The sequence below is a fragment of the Filicampus tigris genome, chromosome 9 (genome assembly GCF_054856515.1).
Source record: "Filicampus tigris isolate MCC_2025a chromosome 9, RoL_Ftig_1.0, whole genome shotgun sequence".
NCBI lineage: Eukaryota > Metazoa > Chordata > Actinopteri > Syngnathiformes > Syngnathidae > Filicampus > Filicampus tigris.
Genome location: NC_141225.1, coordinates 14176426 through 14196852, shown reverse-complemented (window position 1 = coordinate 14196852; position 20427 = coordinate 14176426). Strand labels below are relative to the sequence as shown.

Here is a 20427-nt window from a genome sequence, read left to right as displayed (position 1 = left end):
TTGAAAATGATAAGCATGAACTTTGTTGGAAAATCGACACAAATGAGTTGCACAAGAGCGCCTCCTCTGAGAGCCTTTGAGGTTGATTTATTCATCTTCAAGTAGAACCCAACACTCAAACAGCGATATGTAGAAACAAGTACCAACTCAAGTCTTTGGTCTTTTGTGGGGTCAAAAAAAGTCAAACCTTTTCAGAGATTATACGTCAGTGGTGTATGGAAAAATAAAAACGACCACAGAACGAATCAATGCATTAAAAATAAATGTGCCTCTACAACAGAGGTGTCCCATTGTTGGACTACATTAGCAACAAGCGACAGTGCAAATATAACAATTTCACTGGCTTAAAAATAATGCAAATGTGGATGTTTGGACGAATTGCAATCTTTTTAATCCTGCTACGGAAGATCATTTTGAGGCATTCAGAACTGCCTTGCTGCTCCGGTGAGCGTCACATCCAGTTTCTTAGTCACAGATGCTTTTTGGCTGGGAGTCGCGAGCGTGCGAGGAGCATGGGAAGGAGAGCCAAAGCCCCCACGGCGACCGCCATCAGGGGCCTATGAAAGAGCCACCCGGCTGCGATGGTGAGGAGACTGAGTGAGGAGGACACGCACAAGGCGAAGATCTTCAGTCCCACAGAAACGAGGTCCCTCAGGATGGGAACCCAGTCCACTGTGGAAATACAAGCGGAGAAATACATCAGCGGTAATTTCAGAGGGGCCACGCTACATCACTCTGTCGTAACCCTGACACCCTAGTTTGAAACCCTGACCCTAGTTTGAAACACTAACCCTAGTTTGAAACCCTAACCCTCGTTTGAAACTGTAGTTTGAAACCCTAACCCTAATTTGAAACCCTAACCCTAGTTTGAAACCCTCATTTGAAACCCTAACCCTAGTTTGAAACTCTAACCCTAGTTTGAAACCCTAGTTTGAAACCCTAGTTTGAAACCCTAACCCTAGTTTGAAACCCTAACCGTAGTTTGAAACCCTAGTTTGAAACCCTAACCCTAATTTGAAACTCTCGTTTGAAGCTCTAACCCTAGTTTGGAACCTTAGTTTGAGACCCTAACCCTAGCTTGAAACCCTAGTTTGAAACCCTAACCGTAGTTTGAAACCCTAACCGTAGTTTGAAACCCTAACCGTAGTTTGAAACTCTCGTTTGAAGCCCTAACCCTAGCTTGAAACCCTAGTTTGAAACCCTAAGCCTAGTTTGAAACCCTAGTTTGAAACCCTACCCCTAGTTTGAAACCCTAGTTTGATACCCTAACCCTAGTTTGAAACCCTAATTTGAAACCCTAACCCTAGTTTGAAACCCTAATTTGAAACCCTAACCCTAGTTTTAAACTCTAGTTTGAAACCCTAACCCTAGTTTGAAACTCTAGTTTGAAACCCTAACCCTAGTTTGAAACCCTAGTTTGAAACCCTAACCCTAGTTTGAAACCCTAGTTTGAAACCCTAACCCTAAATTGAAACCCTAGTTTGAAACTCCAACCCTAGTTTGAAACCCTAACCCTAGTTTGAAACCCATGTTTGAAACCCTAACCCTAGTTTGAAACCCTAACCCTAGTTTGAAACCCTAGTTTGAAACCCTAACCCTAGCTTGAAACCCTAACCCTAGTTTGGAACCCTAACCCTAGTTTGAAACCCTAATTTGAAACCCTAACCCTAGTATTAAACCCTAGTTTGAAACCCTAACCCTAGTTTGAAACCCTAACCCTAGTTTGTAACCCTAGTTTGAAACGCTAACCCTAGTTTGAAACCCTAGTTTGAAACCCTAACCCTAGTTTGAAACCCTAACCCTAGTTTGTAACCCTAGTTTGAAACGCTAACCCTAGTTTGAAACCCTAGTTTGAAACCCTAACCCTAGTTTGAAACCCTAGTTTGAAACCCTAACCCTAGCTTGAAACCCTAACCTTAGTTTGGAACCCTAGCCCTAGTTTGAAACCCTAATTTGAAACCCTAACCCTAGTTTTAAACCCTAACCCTAGTTTGAAACCCTAACTGTAGTTTGAAACCCTAGTTTGAAACCCTAGTTTAAAACCCTAAGCCTAATTGGAAACCTTAGTTTGAGACCCTACCCTAGTTTGAAACCCTAACCCTAGCCCTAGTTTGAAACCCTAACCCTAGTTTGAAACCCTAGTTTGAAACCCTAACCCTAGTTTGAACCCCTAGTTTGAAACCCTAACCCTAGTTTGAAATCCTAACCCTAGTTTGAAACCCTAACCCTAGTTTGAAACCCTAGTTTGAGACCCTAACCCTAAGTTGAAACCCTAGTTTGAAACCCTAACCCTAATATGAAACCCTACTTTGAAACCCTAACCCTAGTTTGAAACCCTAAGCCTAGTTTGAAACCCTAGTTTGAAACCCTAGTTTGAAATCCTAACCCTAGTTTTAAACCCTAGTTTGAAACCCTAGTTTGAAACCCTAACCCTAGTTTGAAACCTAGGCTTAGGCTTTCAAACTAGAGTTTCAAACTAGGGTTAGGGTTTCAAACTAGGGTTTCAAACTAGGGTTTCAAACTAGAGTTTCAAACTAGGGTTTCAAACTAGGGTTAGGGTTTCAAACTAGGGTTTCAAACTAGGGTTAGGGTTTCAAACAAGGATTAGGGTTTCAAACTAGGGTTAGGGTTTCAAAGTACGGTTTCATACTAGGGTTAGGGTTTCAAACTAGGGTTAGGGTTTCAAATTAGGGTTTCAAACTAGGGTTAGGTTTTCAAACTAGGTTTAGAGTTTCAAACTAGGGTTAGGGTTTCAAACTTGAGTTTCAAGATAGGGTTAGGGTTTCAAACTAGGGTTAGGGTTTCAAACATGGGTTTCAAACTAGGGTTAGGGTTTCAAATTAGGGTTTCAAACTAGGGTTAGGGTTTCAAACTAGGGTTAGGGTTTCAAACTAGAGTTTCAATTTAGGGTTAGGGTTTCAAATTAGGGTTTAAAACTAGGGTTAGGGTTTCAAACTAGGGTTAGGGTTTCAAACTAGGGTTCGGTTTTCAAACTAGGGTTAGGGTTTCAAACTAGGGTTTCAAACTAGGGTTAGGGTTTCAAACTAGGGTTAGGGTTTTAAACTAGGGTTTCAAACTAGGGTTAGGGTTTCAAACTAGGGTTTAAAACTAGGGTTAGGGTTTCAAACTAGGGTTAGGGTTTCAAACTAGGGTTTCAAACTAGGGTTAGGGTTTCAAATTAGGGTTTCAAACGGGTTTTAAACTAGGGTTAGGATTTCAAACTAGGGTTAGGGTTTCAAACTAGGGTTTCAAATTAGGCTTAGGGTTTCAAACTAGGGTTTCAAACTAGGATTAGGGTTTCAAACTAGGGTTTAAAACTAGGGTTAGGGTTTCAAACTAGGGTTAGGGTTTCAAACTAGGGTTTCAAACTAGGGTTAGGGTTTCAAACTAGAGTTTGAATTTAGGGTTAGGGTTTCAAACTAGGGTTTCAACTTAGGGTTAGGGTCTCAAACTAGGGTTTCAAACTAGGGTTAGGGTTTCAAACTAGGGTTTCAAACTACAGTTAGGGTTTCAAACTAGAGTTTCAATTAAGGGTTAGGGTTTCAAACTAGGGTTCAAAACTAGAGTTAGGGTTTCAAACTAGGGTTAGGGTTTCAAACTAAGGTCTCAAAATAGGGTTAGGGTTTCAAACTAGGGTTTCAAACTAGGGTTAGGGTTTCAAACTAGGGTTAGGGTTTCAAACTAGGGTTTCAAACTAGGGTTAGGTTTTCAAATTAGGGTTTCAAACTAGGGTTAGGGTTTCAAACTAGGGTTTCAAACTAGGGTTAGGGTTTCAAACTAGGGTTTCAAACTAGGGTTAGGGTTTCAAACTAGGGTTTCAAACTAGGGTTAGGGTTTCAAACTAGGGTTTCAAACTAGGATTAGGGTTTCAAACTAGGGTTTCAAATTAGGCTTAGGGTTTCAAACTAGGGTTTCAAACTAGGGTTAGGGTTTCAAATTAGGGTTTCAAACTAGGGTTAGGGTTTCAAACTACGGTTTCAATTTAGGGTTAGGGTTTCAAACTAGGGTTTCAAACTAGGGTTAGGGTTTCAAATTAGGGTTTCAAACTAGGGTTAGGGTTTCAAACTAGGGTTAGGGTTTAGAGATAGGGTTTCAAACTAGGGTTAGGGTTTAGAGATAGGGTTTCAAACTAGGGTTAGGGTTTATAGGTAGGGTTTCAAACTAGGGTTAGGGTTTAGAGATAGGGTTTAAAACTAGGGTTAGGGTTTCAAACTAGGGTTAGGGTTTCAAACTAGGGTTTCAAATTAGGGTTAGGGTTTCAAACTAGGGTTTCAAACTAGGGTTTCAAACTAGGGTTAGGGTTTCAAACTAGGGTTTCAAATTAGGCTTAGGGTTTCAAACTAGGGTTTCAAACTAGGGTTAGGGTTTCAAACTAGGGTTTCAAACTAGGGTTAGGGTTTCAAACTAGGGTTTAAAACTAGGGTTAGGGTTTCAAACTAGGGTTAGGGTTTCAAACTAGGGTTTCAAACTAGGGCTTCAAACTAGGGTTAGGATTTCAAACTAGGGTTAGGGTTTTAAACTAGGGTTTCAAACTAGGGTTAGGGTTTCAAACTAGGGTTTCAAATTAGGCTTAGGGTTTCAAACTAGGGTTTCAAACTAGGGTTAGGGTTTCTAACTAGGGTTTCAAACTAGGGTTAGGGTTTCAAACTAGGGTTAGGGTTTCAAACTAGGGTTAGGGTTTCAAACTAGGGTTAGGGTTTCAAACTAGGGTTACAAACTAGGGTTAGGGTTTCAAACCAGGGTTTCAAACTAGGGTTAGGGTTTCAAACTAGGGTTTAATATTAGGGTTAGGGTTTCAAACTAGGGTTTCAAACTAGGGTTAGGGTTTCAAACTAGGGTTTAAAACTAGGGTTAGGATTTCAAACTAGGGTTTCAAACTAGGGTTAGGGTTTCAAACTAGGGTTAGGGTTTCAAACTAGGGTTTCAAAATAGGGTTAGGGTTTCAAACTAGGGTTTCAAACTAGGGTTAGGGTTTCAAACTAGGGTTTCAAACTAGGGTTAGGGTTTCAAACTAGGGTTTCAAACTAGGGTTAGGGTTTCAAACTAGGGTTTCAAACTAGGGTTAGGGTTTCAAACTAGGGTTAGGGTTTCAAACTAGGGTTTCAAAATAGGGTTAGGGTTTCAAACTAGGGTTTCAAACTAGGGTTTAAAACTAGGGTTAGGGTTTCAAACTAGGGTTTCAAATTAGGGTTAGGGTTTCAAACTAGGGTTTCAGACTAGGGTTAGGGTTTCAAACTAGGGTTAGGGTTTCAAACTAGGGTTAGAGTTTCAAACTAGGGTTTCAAACTAGGGTTAGGTTTTCAAACTAGGGTTAGGATTTCAAACTAGGTTTAGAGTTTCAAACTAGGGTTAGGGTTTCAAACTTGAGTTTCAAACTAGGGTTAGGGTTGCAAACATGGGTTTCAAACTAGGGTTAGGGTTTCAAATTAGGGTTTAAAACTAGGGTTAGGGTTTCAAACTAGGGTTAGGGTTTCAAATTAGGGTTTCAAACTAGGGTTAGGGTTTCAAACTAGGATTTCAATTTAGGGTTAGGGTTTCAAACTAGGGTTTAAAACTAGGGTTAGGGTTTCAAACTAGGGTTTCAAACTAGGATTAGGGTTTCAAACTAGGGTTAGGGTTTCAAACTAGGGTTTCAAACTAGGGCTTCAAACTAGGGTTAGGATTTCAAACTAGGGTTAGGGTTTCAAACTAGGGTTAGGGTTTTAAACTAGGGTTTCAAACTAGGGTTAGGGTTTCAAACTAGGGTTTCAAATTAGGCTTAGGGTTTCAAACTAGGGTTTCAAACTAGGGTTAGGGTTTCAAACTAGGGTTTAAAACTAGGGTTAGGGTTTCAAACTAGGGTTAGGGTTTCAAACTAGGGTTTCAAACTAGGGCTTCAAACTAGGGTTAGGATTTCAAACTAGGGTTAGGGTTTCAAACTAGGGTTAGGGTTTTAAACTAGGGTTTCAAACTAGGGTTAGGGTTTCAAACTAGGGTTTCAAATTAGGCTTAGGGTTTCAAACTAGGGTTTCAAACAAGGGTTAGGGTTTCTAACTAGGGTTTCAAACTAGGGTTAGGGTTTCAAACTAGGGTTAGGGTTTCAAACTAGGGTTAGGGTTTCAAACTAGGGTTAGGGTTTCAAACTAGGGTTACAAACTAGGGTTAGGGTTTCAAACTAGGGTTTCAAACTAGGGTTAGGGTTTCAAACTAGGGTTAGGGTTTTAAACTAGGGTTTCAAACTAGGGTTAGGGTTTCAAACTAGGGTTTAAAACTAGGGTTAGGGTTTCAAACTAGGGTTAGGGTTTCAAACTAGGGTTTCAAACTAGGGTTAGGGTTTCAAATTAGGGTTTCAAACTAGGGTTAGGGTTTCAAACTAGGGTTAGGGTTTCAAACTAGAGTTTCAATTTAGGGTTAGGGTTTCAAATTAGGGTTTAAAACTAGGGTTAGGGTTTCAAACTAGGGTTAGGGTTTCAAATTAGGGTTTCAAACTAGGGTTTCAAACTAGGGTTAGGGTTTCAAACTAGGGTTTAATATTAGGGTTAGGGTTTCAAACTAGGGTTTCAAACTAGGGTTAGGGTTTCAAACTAGGGTTAGGGTTTCAAACTAGGGTTTCAAACTAGGGTTAGGGTTTCAAATTAGGGTTTCAAACTAGGGTTAGGGTTTCAAACTAGGGTTAGGGTTTCAAACTAGAGTTTCAATTTAGGGTTAGGGTTTCAAATTAGGGTTTAAAACTAGGGTTAGGGTTTCAAACTAGGGTTAGGGTTTCAAATTAGGGTTTCAAACTAGGGTTTCAAACTAGGGTTAGGGTTTCAAACTAGGGTTAGGGTTTCAAACTAGGGTTAGAGTTTCAAACTAGGGTTTCAAACTTGGGTTAGGTTTTCAAACTAGGGTTAGGATTTCAAACTAGGTTTAGAGTTTCAAACTAGGGTTAGGGTTTCAAATTAGGGTTTAAAACTAGGGTTAGGGTTTCAAACTAGGGTTAGGGTTTCAAACTAGGGTTAGGGTTGCAAACTTGAGTTTCAAACTAGGGTTAGGGTTTCAAACTAGGGTTAGGGTTGCAAACATGGGTTTCAAACTAGGGTTAGAGTTTCAAACTAGGGTTTCAAACTAGGGTTAGGTTTTCAAACTAGGGTTAGGATTTCAAACTAGGTTTAGAGTTTCAAACTAGGGTTAGGGTTTCAAACTTGAGTTTCAAACTAGGGTTAGGGTTTCAAACTAGGGTTAGGGTTTCAAACTTGAGTTTCAAACTAGGGTTAGGGTTTCAAACTAGGGTTAGGGTTGCAAACATGGGTTTCAAACTAGGGTTAGGGTTTCAAATTAGGGTTTCAAACTAGGGTTAGGGTTTCAAACTAGGGTTAGGGTTTCAAACTAGAGTTTCAATTTAGGGTTAGGGTTTCAAATTAGGGTTTAAAACTAGGGTTAGGGTTTCAAACTAGGGTTAGGGTTTCAAATTAGGGTTTCAAACTAGGGTTAGGGTTTCAAACTAGGATTTCAATTTAGGGTTAGGGTTTCAAACTAGGGTTTAAAACTAGGGTTAGGGTTTCAAACTAGGGTTTCAAACTAGGGTTAGGGTTTCAAACTAGGGTTAGGGTTTCAAACTAGGGTTAGGGTTTCAAACTAGGGTTTCAAACTAGGGTTCGGTTTTCAAACTAGGGTTAGGGTTTCAAACTAGGGTTTCAAACTAGGGTTAGGGTTTCAAACTAGGGTTAGGGTTTCAAACTAGGGTTTCAAACTAGGGTTAGGGTTTCAAACTAGGGTTTAAAACTAGGGTTAGGGTTTCAAACTAGGGTTAGGGTTTCAAACTAGGGTATCAAACTAGGGTTAGGGTTTCAAATTAGGGTTTCAAACTAGGGTTTTAAACTAGGGTTAGGATTTCAAACTAGGGTTAGGGTTTCAAACTAGGGTTTCAAATTAGGCTTAGGGTTTCAAACTAGGGTTTCAAATTAGGCTTAGGGTTTCAAACTAGGGTTTCAAATTAGGCTTAGGGTTTCAAACTAGGGTTTCAAATTAGGGTTAGGGTTTCAAACTAGGGTTTAAAACTAGGGTTAGGGTTTCAAACTAGGGTTAGGGTTTCAAATTAGGGTTTCAAACTAGGGTTAGGGTTTCAAACTAGGGTTTCAATTTAGGGTTAGGGTTTCAAACTAGGGTTTCAAACTAGGTTTAGGGTTTCAAACTAGGGTTAGGGTTTCAAACTAGGGTTAGGGTTTCAAACTAGGGTTTCAAACTAGGGTTAGGGTTTCAAACTAGGGTTAGGGTTTCAAACTAGGGTTGCAAACTAGGGTTTCAAACTAGGGTTTCAACTTAGGGTTAGGGTCTCACACTAGGGTTTCAAACTAGGGTTAGGGTTTCAAATTAGGGTTTCAAACTAGGGTTAGGGTTTCAAACTAGGGTTTCATATTAGGGTTAGGGTTTCAAACTAGGGTTTCAAACTAGGGTTAGGGTTTCAAACTAGGGTTTAAAACTAGGGTTAGGGTTTCAAACTAGGGTTTAAAACTAGGGTTAGGGTTTCAAACTAGGGTTAGGGTTTCAAACTAGGGTTTCAAAATAGGGTTAGGGTTTCAAACTAGGGTTTCAAACTAGGGTTTCAAACTAGGGTTAGGGTTTCAAACTAGGGTTTCAAACTAGGGTTAGGGTTTCAAACTAGGGTTTCAAACTAGGGTTAGGGTTTCAAACTAGGGTTTCAAACTAGGGTTAGGGTTTCAAACTAGGGTTAGGGTTTCAAACTAGGGTTTCAAACTAGGGTTAGGGTTTCAAACTAGGGTTTCAAACTAGGGTTAGGGTTTCAAACTAGGGTTTCAAACTAGGGTTAGGGTTTCAAACTAGGGTTTCAAACTAGGGTTTAAAACTAGGGTTAGGGTTTCAAACTAGGGTTTCAAATTAGGGTTAGGGTTTCAAACTAGGGTTTCAGACTAGGGTTAGGGTTTCAAACTAGGGTTAGGGTTTCAAACTAGGGTTAGGGTTTCAAACTAGGGTTAGAGTTTCAAACTAGGGTTTCAAACTAGGGTTAGGTTTTCAAACTAGGGTTAGGATTTCAAACTAGGTTTAGAGTTTCAAACTAGGGTTAGGGTTTCAAACTTGAGTTTCAAACTAGGGTTAGGGTTTCAAACTAGGGTTAGGGTTGCAAACATGGGTTTCAAACTAGGGTTAGGGTTTCAAATTAGGGTTTCAAACTAGGGTTAGGGTTTCAAACTAGGGTTAGGGTTTCAAACTAGAGTTTCAATTTAGGGTTAGGGTTTCAAATTAGGGTTTAAAACTAGGGTTAGGGTTTCAAACTAGGGTTAGGGTTTCAAATTAGGGTTTCAAACTAGGGTTAGGGTTTCAAACTAGGATTTCAATTTAGGGTTAGGGTTTCAAACTAGGGTTTAAAACTAGGGTTAGGGTTTCAAACTAGGGTTTCAAACTAGGGTTAGGGTTTCAAACTAGGGTTAGGGTTTCAAACTAGGGTTAGGGTTTCAAACTAGGGTTAGGGTTTCAAACTAGGGTTTCAAACTAGGGTTCGGTTTTCAAACTAGGGTTAGGGTTTCAAACTAGGGTTTCAAACTAGGGTTAGGGTTTCAAACTAGGGTTAGGGTTTCAAACTAGGGTTTCAAACTAGGGTTAGGGTTTCAAACTAGGGTTTAAAACTAGGGTTAGGGTTTCAAACTAGGGTTAGGGTTTCAAACTAGGGTATCAAACTAGGGTTAGGGTTTCAAATTAGGGTTTCAAACTAGGGTTTTAAACTAGGGTTAGGATTTCAAACTAGGGTTAGGGTTTCAAACTAGGGTTTCAAATTAGGCTTAGGGTTTCAAACTAGGGTTTCAAATTAGGCTTAGGGTTTCAAACTAGGGTTTCAAATTAGGGTTAGGGTTTCAAACTAGGGTTTAAAACTAGGGTTAGGGTTTCAAACTAGGGTTAGGGTTTCAAATTAGGGTTTCAAACTAGGGTTAGGGTTTCAAACTAGGGTTTCAATTTAGGGTTAGGGTTTCAAACTAGGGTTTCAAACTAGGTTTAGGGTTTCAAACTAGGGTTAGGGTTTCAAACTAGGGTTAGGGTTTCAAACTAGGGTTTCAAACTAGGGTTAGGGTTTCAAACTAGGGTTAGGGTTTCAAACTAGGGTTGCAAACTAGGGTTTCAAACTAGGGTTTCAACTTAGGGTTAGGGTCTCACACTAGGGTTTCAAACTAGGGTTAGGGTTTCAAATTAGGGTTTCAAACTAGGGTTAGGGTTTCAAACTAGGGTTTCATATTAGGGTTAGGGTTTCAAACTAGGGTTTCAAACTAGGGTTAGGGTTTCAAACTAGGGTTTAAAACTAGGGTTAGGGTTTCAAACTAGGGTTTAAAACTAGGGTTAGGGTTTCAAACTAGGGTTAGGGTTTCAAACTAGTGTTTCAAAATAGGGTTAGGGTTTCAAACTAGGGTTTCAAACTAGGGTTTCAAACTAGGGTTAGGGTTTCAAACTAGGGTTTCAAACTAGGGTTAGGGTTTCAAACTAGGGTTTCAAACTAGGGTTAGGGTTTCAAACTAGGGTTTCAAACTAGGGTTAGGGTTTCAAACTAGGGTTAGGGTTTCAAACTAGGGTTTCAAACTAGGGTTAGGGTTTCAAACTAGGGTTTCAAACTAGGGTTTAAAACTAGGGTTAGGGTTTCAAACTAGGGTTAGGGTTTCAAACTAGGGTTTCAAACTAGGGTTAGGGTTTCAAACTAGAGTTTCAATTTAGGGTTAGGGTTTCAAACTAGGGTTTCAACTTAGGGTTAGGGTCTCAAACTAGGGTTTCAAACTAGGGTTAGGGTTTCAAACTAGGGTTTCAAACTAGAGTTAGGGTTTCAAACTAGAGTTTCAATTAAGGGTTAGGGTTTCAAACTAGGGTTTCAAACTAGGGTTAGGGTTTCAAACTAGGGTTAGGGTTTCAAACTAGGGTTTCAATTTAGGGTTAGGGTTTCAAACTAGGGTTTCAAACTAGGGTTAGGGTTTCAAATTAGGGTTTCAAACTAGGGTTAGGGTTTCAAACTAGGGTTTCAAGCTAGGGTTAGGGTTTCAAACTAGGGTTTCAATTTAGGGTTAGGGTTTCAAACTAGGGTTTAAAACTAGGGTTAGGTTTTCAAACTAGGGTTAGGGTTTCAAATTAGGGTTTCAAACTAGGGTTTCAAACTAGGGTTAGGTTTTCAAATTAGGGTTTCAAACTAGGGTTAGGGTTTCAAACTAGGGTTTCAAACTAGGGTTAGGGTTTCAAACTAGGGTTTCAAACTAGGGTTAGGGTTTCAAACTAGGGTTTCAAATTAGGCTTAGGGTTTCAAACTAGGGTTTCAAACTAGGGTTAGGGTTTCAAATTAGGGTTTCAAACTAGGGTTAGGGTTTCAAACTACGGTTTCAATTTAGGGTTAGGGTTTCAAACTAGGGTTTCAAACTAGGGTTAGGGTTTCAAATTAGGGTTTCAAACTAGGGTTAGGGTTTCAAACTAGGGTTAGGGTTTAGAGATAGGGTTTCAAACTAGGGTTAGGGTTTAGAGATAGGGTTTCAAACTAGGGTTAGGGTTTATAGGTAGGGTTTCAAACTAGGGTTAGGGTTTAGAGATAGGGTTTAAAACTAGGGTTAGGGTTTCAAACTAGGGTTTCAAACTAGGGTTTCAAACTAGGGTTAGGATTTCAAACTAGGGTTAGGGTTTCAAACTAGGGTTAGGGTTTCAAACTAGGGTTTCAAACTAGGGTTAGGGTTTCAAACTAGGGTTTCAAATTAGGCTTAGGGTTTCAAACTAGGGTTTCAAACTAGGGTTAGGGTTTCAAACTAGGGTTAGGGTTTCAAACTAGGGTTTCAATTTAGGGTTAGGGTTTCAAACTAGGGTTTCAAACTAGAGTTAGGGTTTCAAATTAGGGTTTCAAACTAGGGTTAGGGTTTCAAACTAGGGTTTCAAACTAGGGTTAGGGTTTCAAACTAGGGTTTCAATTTAGGGTTAGGGTTTCAAATTAGGGTTTAAAACTAGGGTTAGGGTTTCAAACTAGGGTTAGGGTTTCAAATTAGGGTTTCAAACTAGGGTTTAAAACTAGGGTTAGGGTTTCAAACTAGGGTTAGGGTTTCAAACTAGGGTTTCAAATTAGGGTTAGGGTTTCAAACTAGGGTTTCAAACTAGGGTTAGGGTTTCAAACTAGGGTTAGGGTTTCAAACTAGGGTTTAAAACTAGGGTTAGGGTTTCAAACTAGGGTTTCAAACTAGGGTTAGGGTTTCAAACTAGGGTTAGGGTTTCAAACTAGGGTTTCAAACTAGGGCTTCAAACTAGGGTTAGGATTTCAAACTAGGGTTAGGGTTTCAAACTAGGGTTAGGGTTTTAAACTAGGGTTTCAAACTAGGGTTAGGGTTTCAAACTAGGGTTTCAAATTAGGCTTAGGGTTTCAAACTAGGGTTTCAAACTAGGGTTAGGGTTTCAAACTAGGGTTTCAAACTAGGGTTAGGGTTTCAAACTAGGGTTTAAAACTAGGGTTAGGGTTTCAAACTAGGGTTTCAAACTAGGGTTAGGGTTTCAAACTAGGGTTTCAAACTAGGGCTTCAAACTAGGGTTAGGATTTCAAACTAGGGTTAGGGTTTCAAACTAGGGTTAGGGTTTTAAACTAGGGTTTAAAACTAGGGTTAGGGTTTCAAACTAGGGTTAGGGTTTCAAACTAGGGTTTCAAACTAGGGTTAGGGTTTCAAACTAGAGTTTCAATTTAGGGTTAGGGTTTCAAACTAGGGTTTCAACTTAGGGTTAGGGTCTCAAACTAGGGTTTCAAACTAGGGTTAGGGTTTCAAACTAGGGTTTCAAACTAGAGTTAGGGTTTCAAACTAGAGTTTCAATTAAGGGTTAGGGTTTCAAACTAGGGTTCAAAACTAGGGTTAGGGTTTCAAACTAGGGTTAGGGTTTCAAACTAAGGTCTCAAAATAGGGTTAGGGTTTCAAACTAGGGTTTCAAACTAGGGTTAGGGTTTCAAACTAGGGTTAGGGTTTCAAACTAGGGTTTCAAACTAGGGTTAGGTTTTCAAATTAGGGTTTCAAACTAGGGTTAGGGTTTCAAACTAGGGTTTCAAACTAGGGTTAGGGTTTCAAACTAGGGTTTCAAACTAGGGTTAGGGTTTCAAACTAGGGTTTCAAATTAGGCTTAGGGTTTCAAACTAGGGTTTCAAACTAGGGTTAGGGTTTCAAATTAGGGTTTCAAACTAGGGTTAGGGTTTCAAACTACGGTTTCAATTTAGGGTTAGGGTTTCAAACTAGGGTTTCAAACTAGGGTTAGGGTTTCAAATTAGGGTTTCAAACTAGGGTTAGGGTTTCAAACTAGGGTTAGGGTTTAGAGATAGGGTTTCAAACTAGGGTTAGGGTTTAGAGATAGGGTTTCAAACTAGGGTTAGGGTTTATAGGTAGGGTTTCAAACTAGGGTTAGGGTTTAGAGATAGGGTTTAAAACTAGGGTTAGGGTTTCAAACTAGGGTTTCAAACTAGGGTTTCAAACTAGGGTTAGGATTTCAAACTAGGGTTAGGGTTTCAAACTAGGGTTAGGGTTTCAAACTAGGGTTTCAAACTAGGGTTAGGGTTTCAAACTAGGGTTTCAAATTAGGCTTAGGGTTTCAAACTAGGGTTTCAAACTAGGGTTAGGGTTTCAAACTAGGGTTAGGGTTTCAAACTAGGGTTTCAATTTAGGGTTAGGGTTTCAAACTAGGGTTTCAAACTAGAGTTAGGGTTTCAAATTAGGGTTTCAAACTAGGGTTAGGGTTTCAAACTAGGGTTTCAAACTAGGGTTAGGGTTTCAAACTAGGGTTTCAATTTAGGGTTAGGGTTTCAAATTAGGGTTTAAAACTAGGGTTAGGGTTTCAAACTAGGGTTAGGGTTTCAAATTAGGGTTTCAAACTAGGGTTTAAAACTAGGGTTAGGGTTTCAAACTAGGGTTAGGGTTTCAAACTAGGGTTTCAAATTAGGGTTAGGGTTTCAAACTAGGGTTTCAAACTAGGGTTAGGGTTTCAAACTAGGGTTAGGGTTTCAAACTAGGGTTTAAAACTAGGGTTAGGGTTTCAAACTAGGGTTTCAAACTAGGGTTAGGGTTTCAAACTAGGGTTAGGGTTTCAAACTAGGGTTTCAAACTAGGGCTTCAAACTAGGGTTAGGATTTCAAACTAGGGTTAGGGTTTCAAACTAGGGTTAGGGTTTTAAACTAGGGTTTCAAACTAGGGTTAGGGTTTCAAACTAGGGTTTCAAATTAGGCTTAGGGTTTCAAACTAGGGTTTCAAACTAGGGTTAGGGTTTCAAACTAGGGTTTCAAACTAGGGTTAGGGTTTCAAACTAGGGTTTAAAACTAGGGTTAGGGTTTCAAACTAGGGTTTCAAACTAGGGTTAGGGTTTCAAACTAGGGTTTCAAACTAGGGCTTCAAACTAGGGTTAGGATTTCAAACTAGGGTTAGGGTTTCAAACTAGGGTTAGGGTTTTAAACTAGGGTTTCAAACTAGGGTTAGGGTTTCAAACTAGGGTTTCAAATTAGGCTTAGGGTTTCAAACTAGGGTTTCAAACTAGGGTTAGGGTTTCAAACTAGGGTTAGGGTTTCAAACTAGGGTTAGGGTTTCAAACTAGGGTTTCAATTTAGGGTTAGGGTTTCAAACTAGGGTTTCAAACTAGGGTTAGGGTTTCAAATTAGGGTTTCAAACTAGGGTTAGGGTTTCAAACTAGGGTTTCAAGCTAGGGTTAGGGTTTCAAACTAGGGTTTCAATTTAGGGTTAGGGTTTCAAACTAGGGTTTAAAACTAGGGTTAGGTTTTCAAACTAGGGTTAGGGTTTCAAATTAGGGTTTCAAACTAGGGTTTAAAACTAGGGTTAGGGTTTCAAACTAGGGTTTCAAACTAGGGTTAGGTTTTCAAACTAGGGTTTCAAACTAAGGTTAGGGTTTCAAACTAGGGTTTCAAACTAGGGTTAGGATTTCAAACTAGGGTTAGGGTTTCAAACTAGGGTTTCAAATTAGGCTTAGGGTTTCAAACTAGGGTTAGGGTTTCAAACTAGGGTTTAAAACTAGGGTTAGGGTTTCAAACTAGGGTTTAAAACTAGGGTTAGGGTTTCAAACTAGGGTTAGGGTTTCAAACTAGGGTTTCAAACTAGGGTTTCAAACTAGGGTTAGGGTTTCAAACTAGGGTTTCAAACTAAGGTTAGGGTTTCAAACTAGGGTTTCAAACTAGGGTTAGGATTTCAAACTAGGGTTTCAAACTAGGTTTAGGGTTACAAACTAGGGTTTGAAACTAGGGTTAGGGTTTCAAACTAAGGTTTCAAAATAGGGTTAGGGTTTCAAACTAGGGTTTCAAACTAGCTTAGGGTTTCAAACTAGGGTTAGGGTTTCAAACTAGGGTTGCCTAAATCACGCACCGTGCTGCGATCGGGTTTGTTTTTCTTTTTTCTATTGAACGTTTTATCGAAGGCATTTTCTATTGGTATCGATCACGTGTCAATCGCGATACATATCGATATCGAATTATTGGCCCAGCCCTAACGTACCGTATTACATAAAATACTCGTATTTAGTGTGTGGCCATGAATAAAACAAATACACACCATTAGAAGTTTTACGGTGGACTACAGTGTTTCCCCAGCATTAAATGCATCGTCTAGAAATTGAATACCAACTGCAATTTCCCCATTAAATTTAAGACAATTAAGTCCTTAATAGTGCTTTCACAATGAAGTCACTTGTAAAAAAACACACTGCACTAGTCGGCACATTCATTGTTTTTCTTCAATTGTAATGTTTTTATGATCGTGATAGGCTAAAAATGAAATCACAATGAAATTTGGAGGAATTGCCCTGCCCTAGAGTGTTGTGTGAGCCAGTGTTTACCCAATGTGTAGATGATACGCATGGTCAGCTGAATGGCGAGAAACATGAGGGCCCATCCTGCAGCTCGGAGCCCCCATGTCTTCATGCTGTTATGCTGCTGCTCCCTCGCAAACACTTCCTGCACATCACAGGAAGAACATGTCAGAATTATTTATTTTGACATGGAAAAAAATAAGTCCAAGTCCGACGAACCTCTGCTGAGAGTTCCTCCAGATACAAGATCTCCAGAATGTCTCCTGACTTGGTTTTGAAGGGCAAAAGCTGCTGTCCACTCTGCTTGGCCACAATGCTGACCTGAACAATTTTTTTTTCGTGGGGGGGTCATTTCACCTTTACTTCAACATGAAGGATAGAAGATGTTCAGAACTATAAAGCAAGGGCAAATGCAAATTTTAAAGGCCCAAAAAGATTTATCTCTCAATGACTCAAAGGTTCATTTATTGAGGTCGGTCAGGCCACATTCCATAATGCTGGAACATTCCAAAGAAAATGTCCTGCTCATTCAAAACAAACAAAAATAGGAACTAAAATAAAATCTCATTTCCAGTTTTGACTAGTTCACATGTTCAGAACTCAACTCACAGTTTCACCACTGAGTCCCGCGAAGGAGAATCTCACGCGGACATCTCCGACCTTCCAAAGTGCACAAATGATGGACTTAAAGAATAAGTGTGTGTGAACAGTTTTTGCCGGATGTTGTCATCGAGATGCTCACCTCTGGCCTCTGTGGCTTCTGAGTGTGATAGAAATAATCGCCACTGATGGTGAGGAAAGGGTCCGAGTCGGAGGTTGTGAAATCCTTCAGGCTCAGTGTCCGGAAGTTATTAATCTGTTCCACCAGTCCTGGGGAGGAGCAAACATGTTTGAGTCATCCAACCATGTGACACATACAATCACAGTTTACAGTATTTCAGTAGGGCTGGACGATTAATTGCATTTGCGAAATAATCGCGATTTGAGAAAACGGTTTAAATGGTCATTACTTAATTGACAGCGCACACTAAGCTAAACGCTGCCGCAGCTACGGCATGCTTGATCCATTTAACCTCACATGGTTAAGACTTCCCACGTGTGGGGAAAAAAAACTCACCGTGTACGTGTGTTTCTGAGAGAGTGCGCGTGAGGAAGTGTCTGGCAGTCCACATTTACATCATGTTTCATGAAGCAAAGCGATATGTGGGAAGTGGCAAAACTACTGATTTGTTTACACGATTGTCGTAATCTGCACTTGACTTTGTGTCTTTACAGTATAATATCATTTATGTTTACACCGCACCTGTGTGGCAGAATTATGTTGTCGTGGTGAACGCTTACCAAACTCAAAATATTTAGTAACTACAGTATATACCTCTAATTGTGGTAGATAAACTGTCTTCCATTTTAATTAATGATTCATTTGGGAAGTATTCTATAATGCATAACAGATCTGATATTGTTTGTTGTAATAAAGATTAATTGTTGAAAAATATATTAGAAAGTACAATGGGGGAAAAAAAAAATCGCAACTCATATCGCAATCATTTGGAAAAAAAAATTGCAACTAGATTCTTTTCCATAATCATTCAGCCCTACATTTTAGCACTGTGTTGATGCCACCTGGTTCTGAACGATTACCATTAGTCAGGGTGAAAGGTCCAACTTGGACTTGAGGAGCTACAACTGTCACGCTCTCAACCGCCATAGCACTGAAATGCAAAGATTGTATTAAACGTCTCTTGTCATACGAAATATTTATTATATAAGAAGAATGAAGCACCTTGGGTTCTGGTGACCAATTTCTTTATCAAAATGGCGACTGTTTACAAGCTCTGCTTTCCACTCAGTGTCTATAGAAAAGAAATGGTTAGGTCCAAAAGTATATGGACAATGGTTCCTTCATGCAGCACCACAGTGGGTTTGCAATTTTTTTTCAAAATCATAAAACGTCGTTGGTATTATCCAAACAGTTCTGCACTTAACTTGATTTCCAACAACCGACTACTTACTGTAGGTGTATGTGGTCTCTGTTTTGGTATTGCCATTCTCTTCGTAGTCTCTGAAATGAATCATACAAGGAAGAACTCGGGATTACTACTCTGTATCGAAGATGACAAATGTTGAGGCCTCACCCTGCCAAACACGTTAACAACACTCACTTGCTCTCCTGGTACTCCACCCACTGATACATCTCCACCTGCCTCTTTAACTTGACAGCCTGCACTTCTACTCTGTAGTTGGGGTCATGTAAAGGCTGTGCATGCAAAAACACACTCATAATAAAATCAATGCAAAGCTACAGCACATACCTAAAACACACTCGGGCCTTGGCCACTTTATTAGGTGCCAGTGAGCAAGCTAATAACAGCTGCGTCGATTTGCCTTTACAAAGGAAATAATGCTTAGTTTTTAGTGATCGAGAAGTATTCATTTGAGGATATGTTTAACATTTTGGTTGTAGTTTGGCCTGCACTGCATCAATCATACTGACAGGCATTTCTAATTCATTGCGTTACTAAAATACAAGGGGATATTAGTATCTCTGATATAGTGTCCATCAAAATTAAGTATTATACTTAAAGTAGTATACTTCAACGCAACTACACTGTATGAAGTGATTCTTTCGCATTCCACGGAGGTAGCCCGCCACAAACCACTAGACGTACCCAACTTGTACCTCACTTTGAGAATCACTGGCCTAACTGATGTTGTAGTACAGTATTAATAGTCATCAAAATGAAGAGTGATGGAATCATATGTACCTTCGAGGTACGCAACGGTGCAGACAGATGAACCAAGCTGTTGTCGTTCTGCAGGTCGAGGCTGGCAAAAGCCTCCAGTGACACCACCTGAGCGAGTCCTTCATCCAGGGAGGATGCAGTCTGCACAGCCCGTCCCTGAAGGTAAGAACAAACAGTTATGCTTCCCGCAATAACGCATATCACATCCATCCATTTTCTTTAGCTTGTCCTCATTAGGATTGCAGGTGAGCTGGGATGGCAAGAGGCGGGGTACATCCTGAGACTGGTCATTTGAACTTCAGACGGATAGGCAAACAGACGAACCTTTAATACACTAACCTTGCTACACGTTGGGAAAATTTGGCATCATCAAGCATACTATGTGATTCTCACCTCATTGGTGAATAGAATATATATGGAGAGGAAAAAGAGTCCAACGCCAACAAACGTTCCTCCTGCTGTGTCACTTAATCTTTGCAGGAATCCTGGGTTGGTCTGACTCCTTACACGCTTGTGTGAGTCATTGCCTGAAAACTGAAACAAACAATGTCAACGCCACTTTAAATGAACCACTACGATGAGCCAAAAAGATGACTCCAGATTAAAAGGGTTTCCACTCTAAAATTCATTTTGTAAGTTATTCTTTAGAAAAGAAGACATCTTAGATTTTTAATGTTAACCTTTGCCAAAACTAGATGCTTGTTCTGTTGTGTGTGTTTTTTATTGCAAAAAAACATTGTACTGTATCTCTCAATTTGTGTGAGGGCAAAAGTGTCTGCCCTGTAACAGTGACACCTTTACCTAATCTGTTCTTGGTTCTAACAGTGGTTAGTGTTGTCCCACATGTAAACGACTCCATGTTACATAACTATGAAATTATACATACTTTTTCAAGGCGATGTCACATAGAACTGGCAGATAAAACCTCAAGAACCACAAAGCTCCAGAAATGCAGTACACGTATAGTCGAAATCTTGACTTGCAAGTGACATGGGACAAAATGTATATTTATCGAGTGCAAATTACGCCCATAGCTTCTTCTTAATTACACTTGCTCGCGTCATAAATTTATAACGCCTTGCAGTATAGACACTCAAGCAGCAAAATCGCATGTTGACAAAAGGCAAATGCGTACTTAACTATAACATGGTATGCTGTCATTATCGATAAATAAATCTAATCGCAGGTTACAACTTACTGTGGTCGCCGTAGACATTTTAGTAACTGTACAGCAGAAAAGCTAGGGATGATCACGAAACAAACAGAGGCAACAAACTTCAACTACCAATGACATATTTCAGCGCTTCTTCTTTTTGTTATTTTATGCGAATCGCTTTTGGAAACCAGCAATCAAATGGATTACCGCCACCTAGCGGACTGGACCAATAGAATGCTTGTACTGCATTCTGTATATTGTACCATATGCAGAATGAACAAACGGGGTCCTAGGAATGACCCTTGTGAGACCCCACGTCATGGCCATTCATCAGATTTGAAACTTCCAATAGTCACAAATAACTCTTTCCTCCAAAGTAGGACCTGCAGAGAGTGAAATAAAAAAAAATGCTGAGTTGATTAAAAAACACTTTCTCTGCAATCTTAGTTTAGAAGAAAGTGTTTGAGATTGGTCCATAATTTGCTAACAAGGAAGCATCCAGTGTTCTCTTTTTTAGAAGTGGATTGAAGGCAACCATTTCCAGGTGTTTAGGAAACTCACCTGACTGAAGTGAGCAGTTGACAAACTCCGCACAGATGACACAATAGTTTTCAGTATTGCATATTCTTGAGTTGTCACCATTATCAATAGTTTTATGTAAGACATAATGATCAATAACAACAAAAAATGATATGGTTATATGCGCAAGACGTACACATTCATACATAGATGTGCCACTTGTAAGAGGATTACGCACAGACTAATTGCTTA

The 20427-nt window shown here is 39.7% G+C and overlaps 1 protein-coding gene across 1 annotated transcript; it reads right to left on the bottom strand.

Annotated features, from left to right (window-relative positions):
- Window positions 1-62: 62 nt before the first annotated feature.
- Window positions 63-19833, bottom strand: tmem43 (transmembrane protein 43). The gene is made up of 12 exons (XM_086039939.1): window positions 19699-19833; window positions 18894-19034; window positions 18522-18656; window positions 17919-18013; window positions 17769-17818; window positions 17540-17609; window positions 17398-17468; window positions 16499-16626; window positions 16366-16416; window positions 15976-16077; window positions 15784-15901; window positions 63-672 (listed from the first exon to the last, which is right to left on the bottom strand). The coding sequence occupies exons 1-12, from the start codon at window positions 19714-19716 to the stop codon at window positions 470-472; spliced, it is 1182 nt and encodes a 393-aa protein (XP_085896065.1). The 5' UTR covers window positions 19717-19833; the 3' UTR covers window positions 63-469.
- Between the last annotated feature and the right edge of the window lie 594 nt (window positions 19834-20427).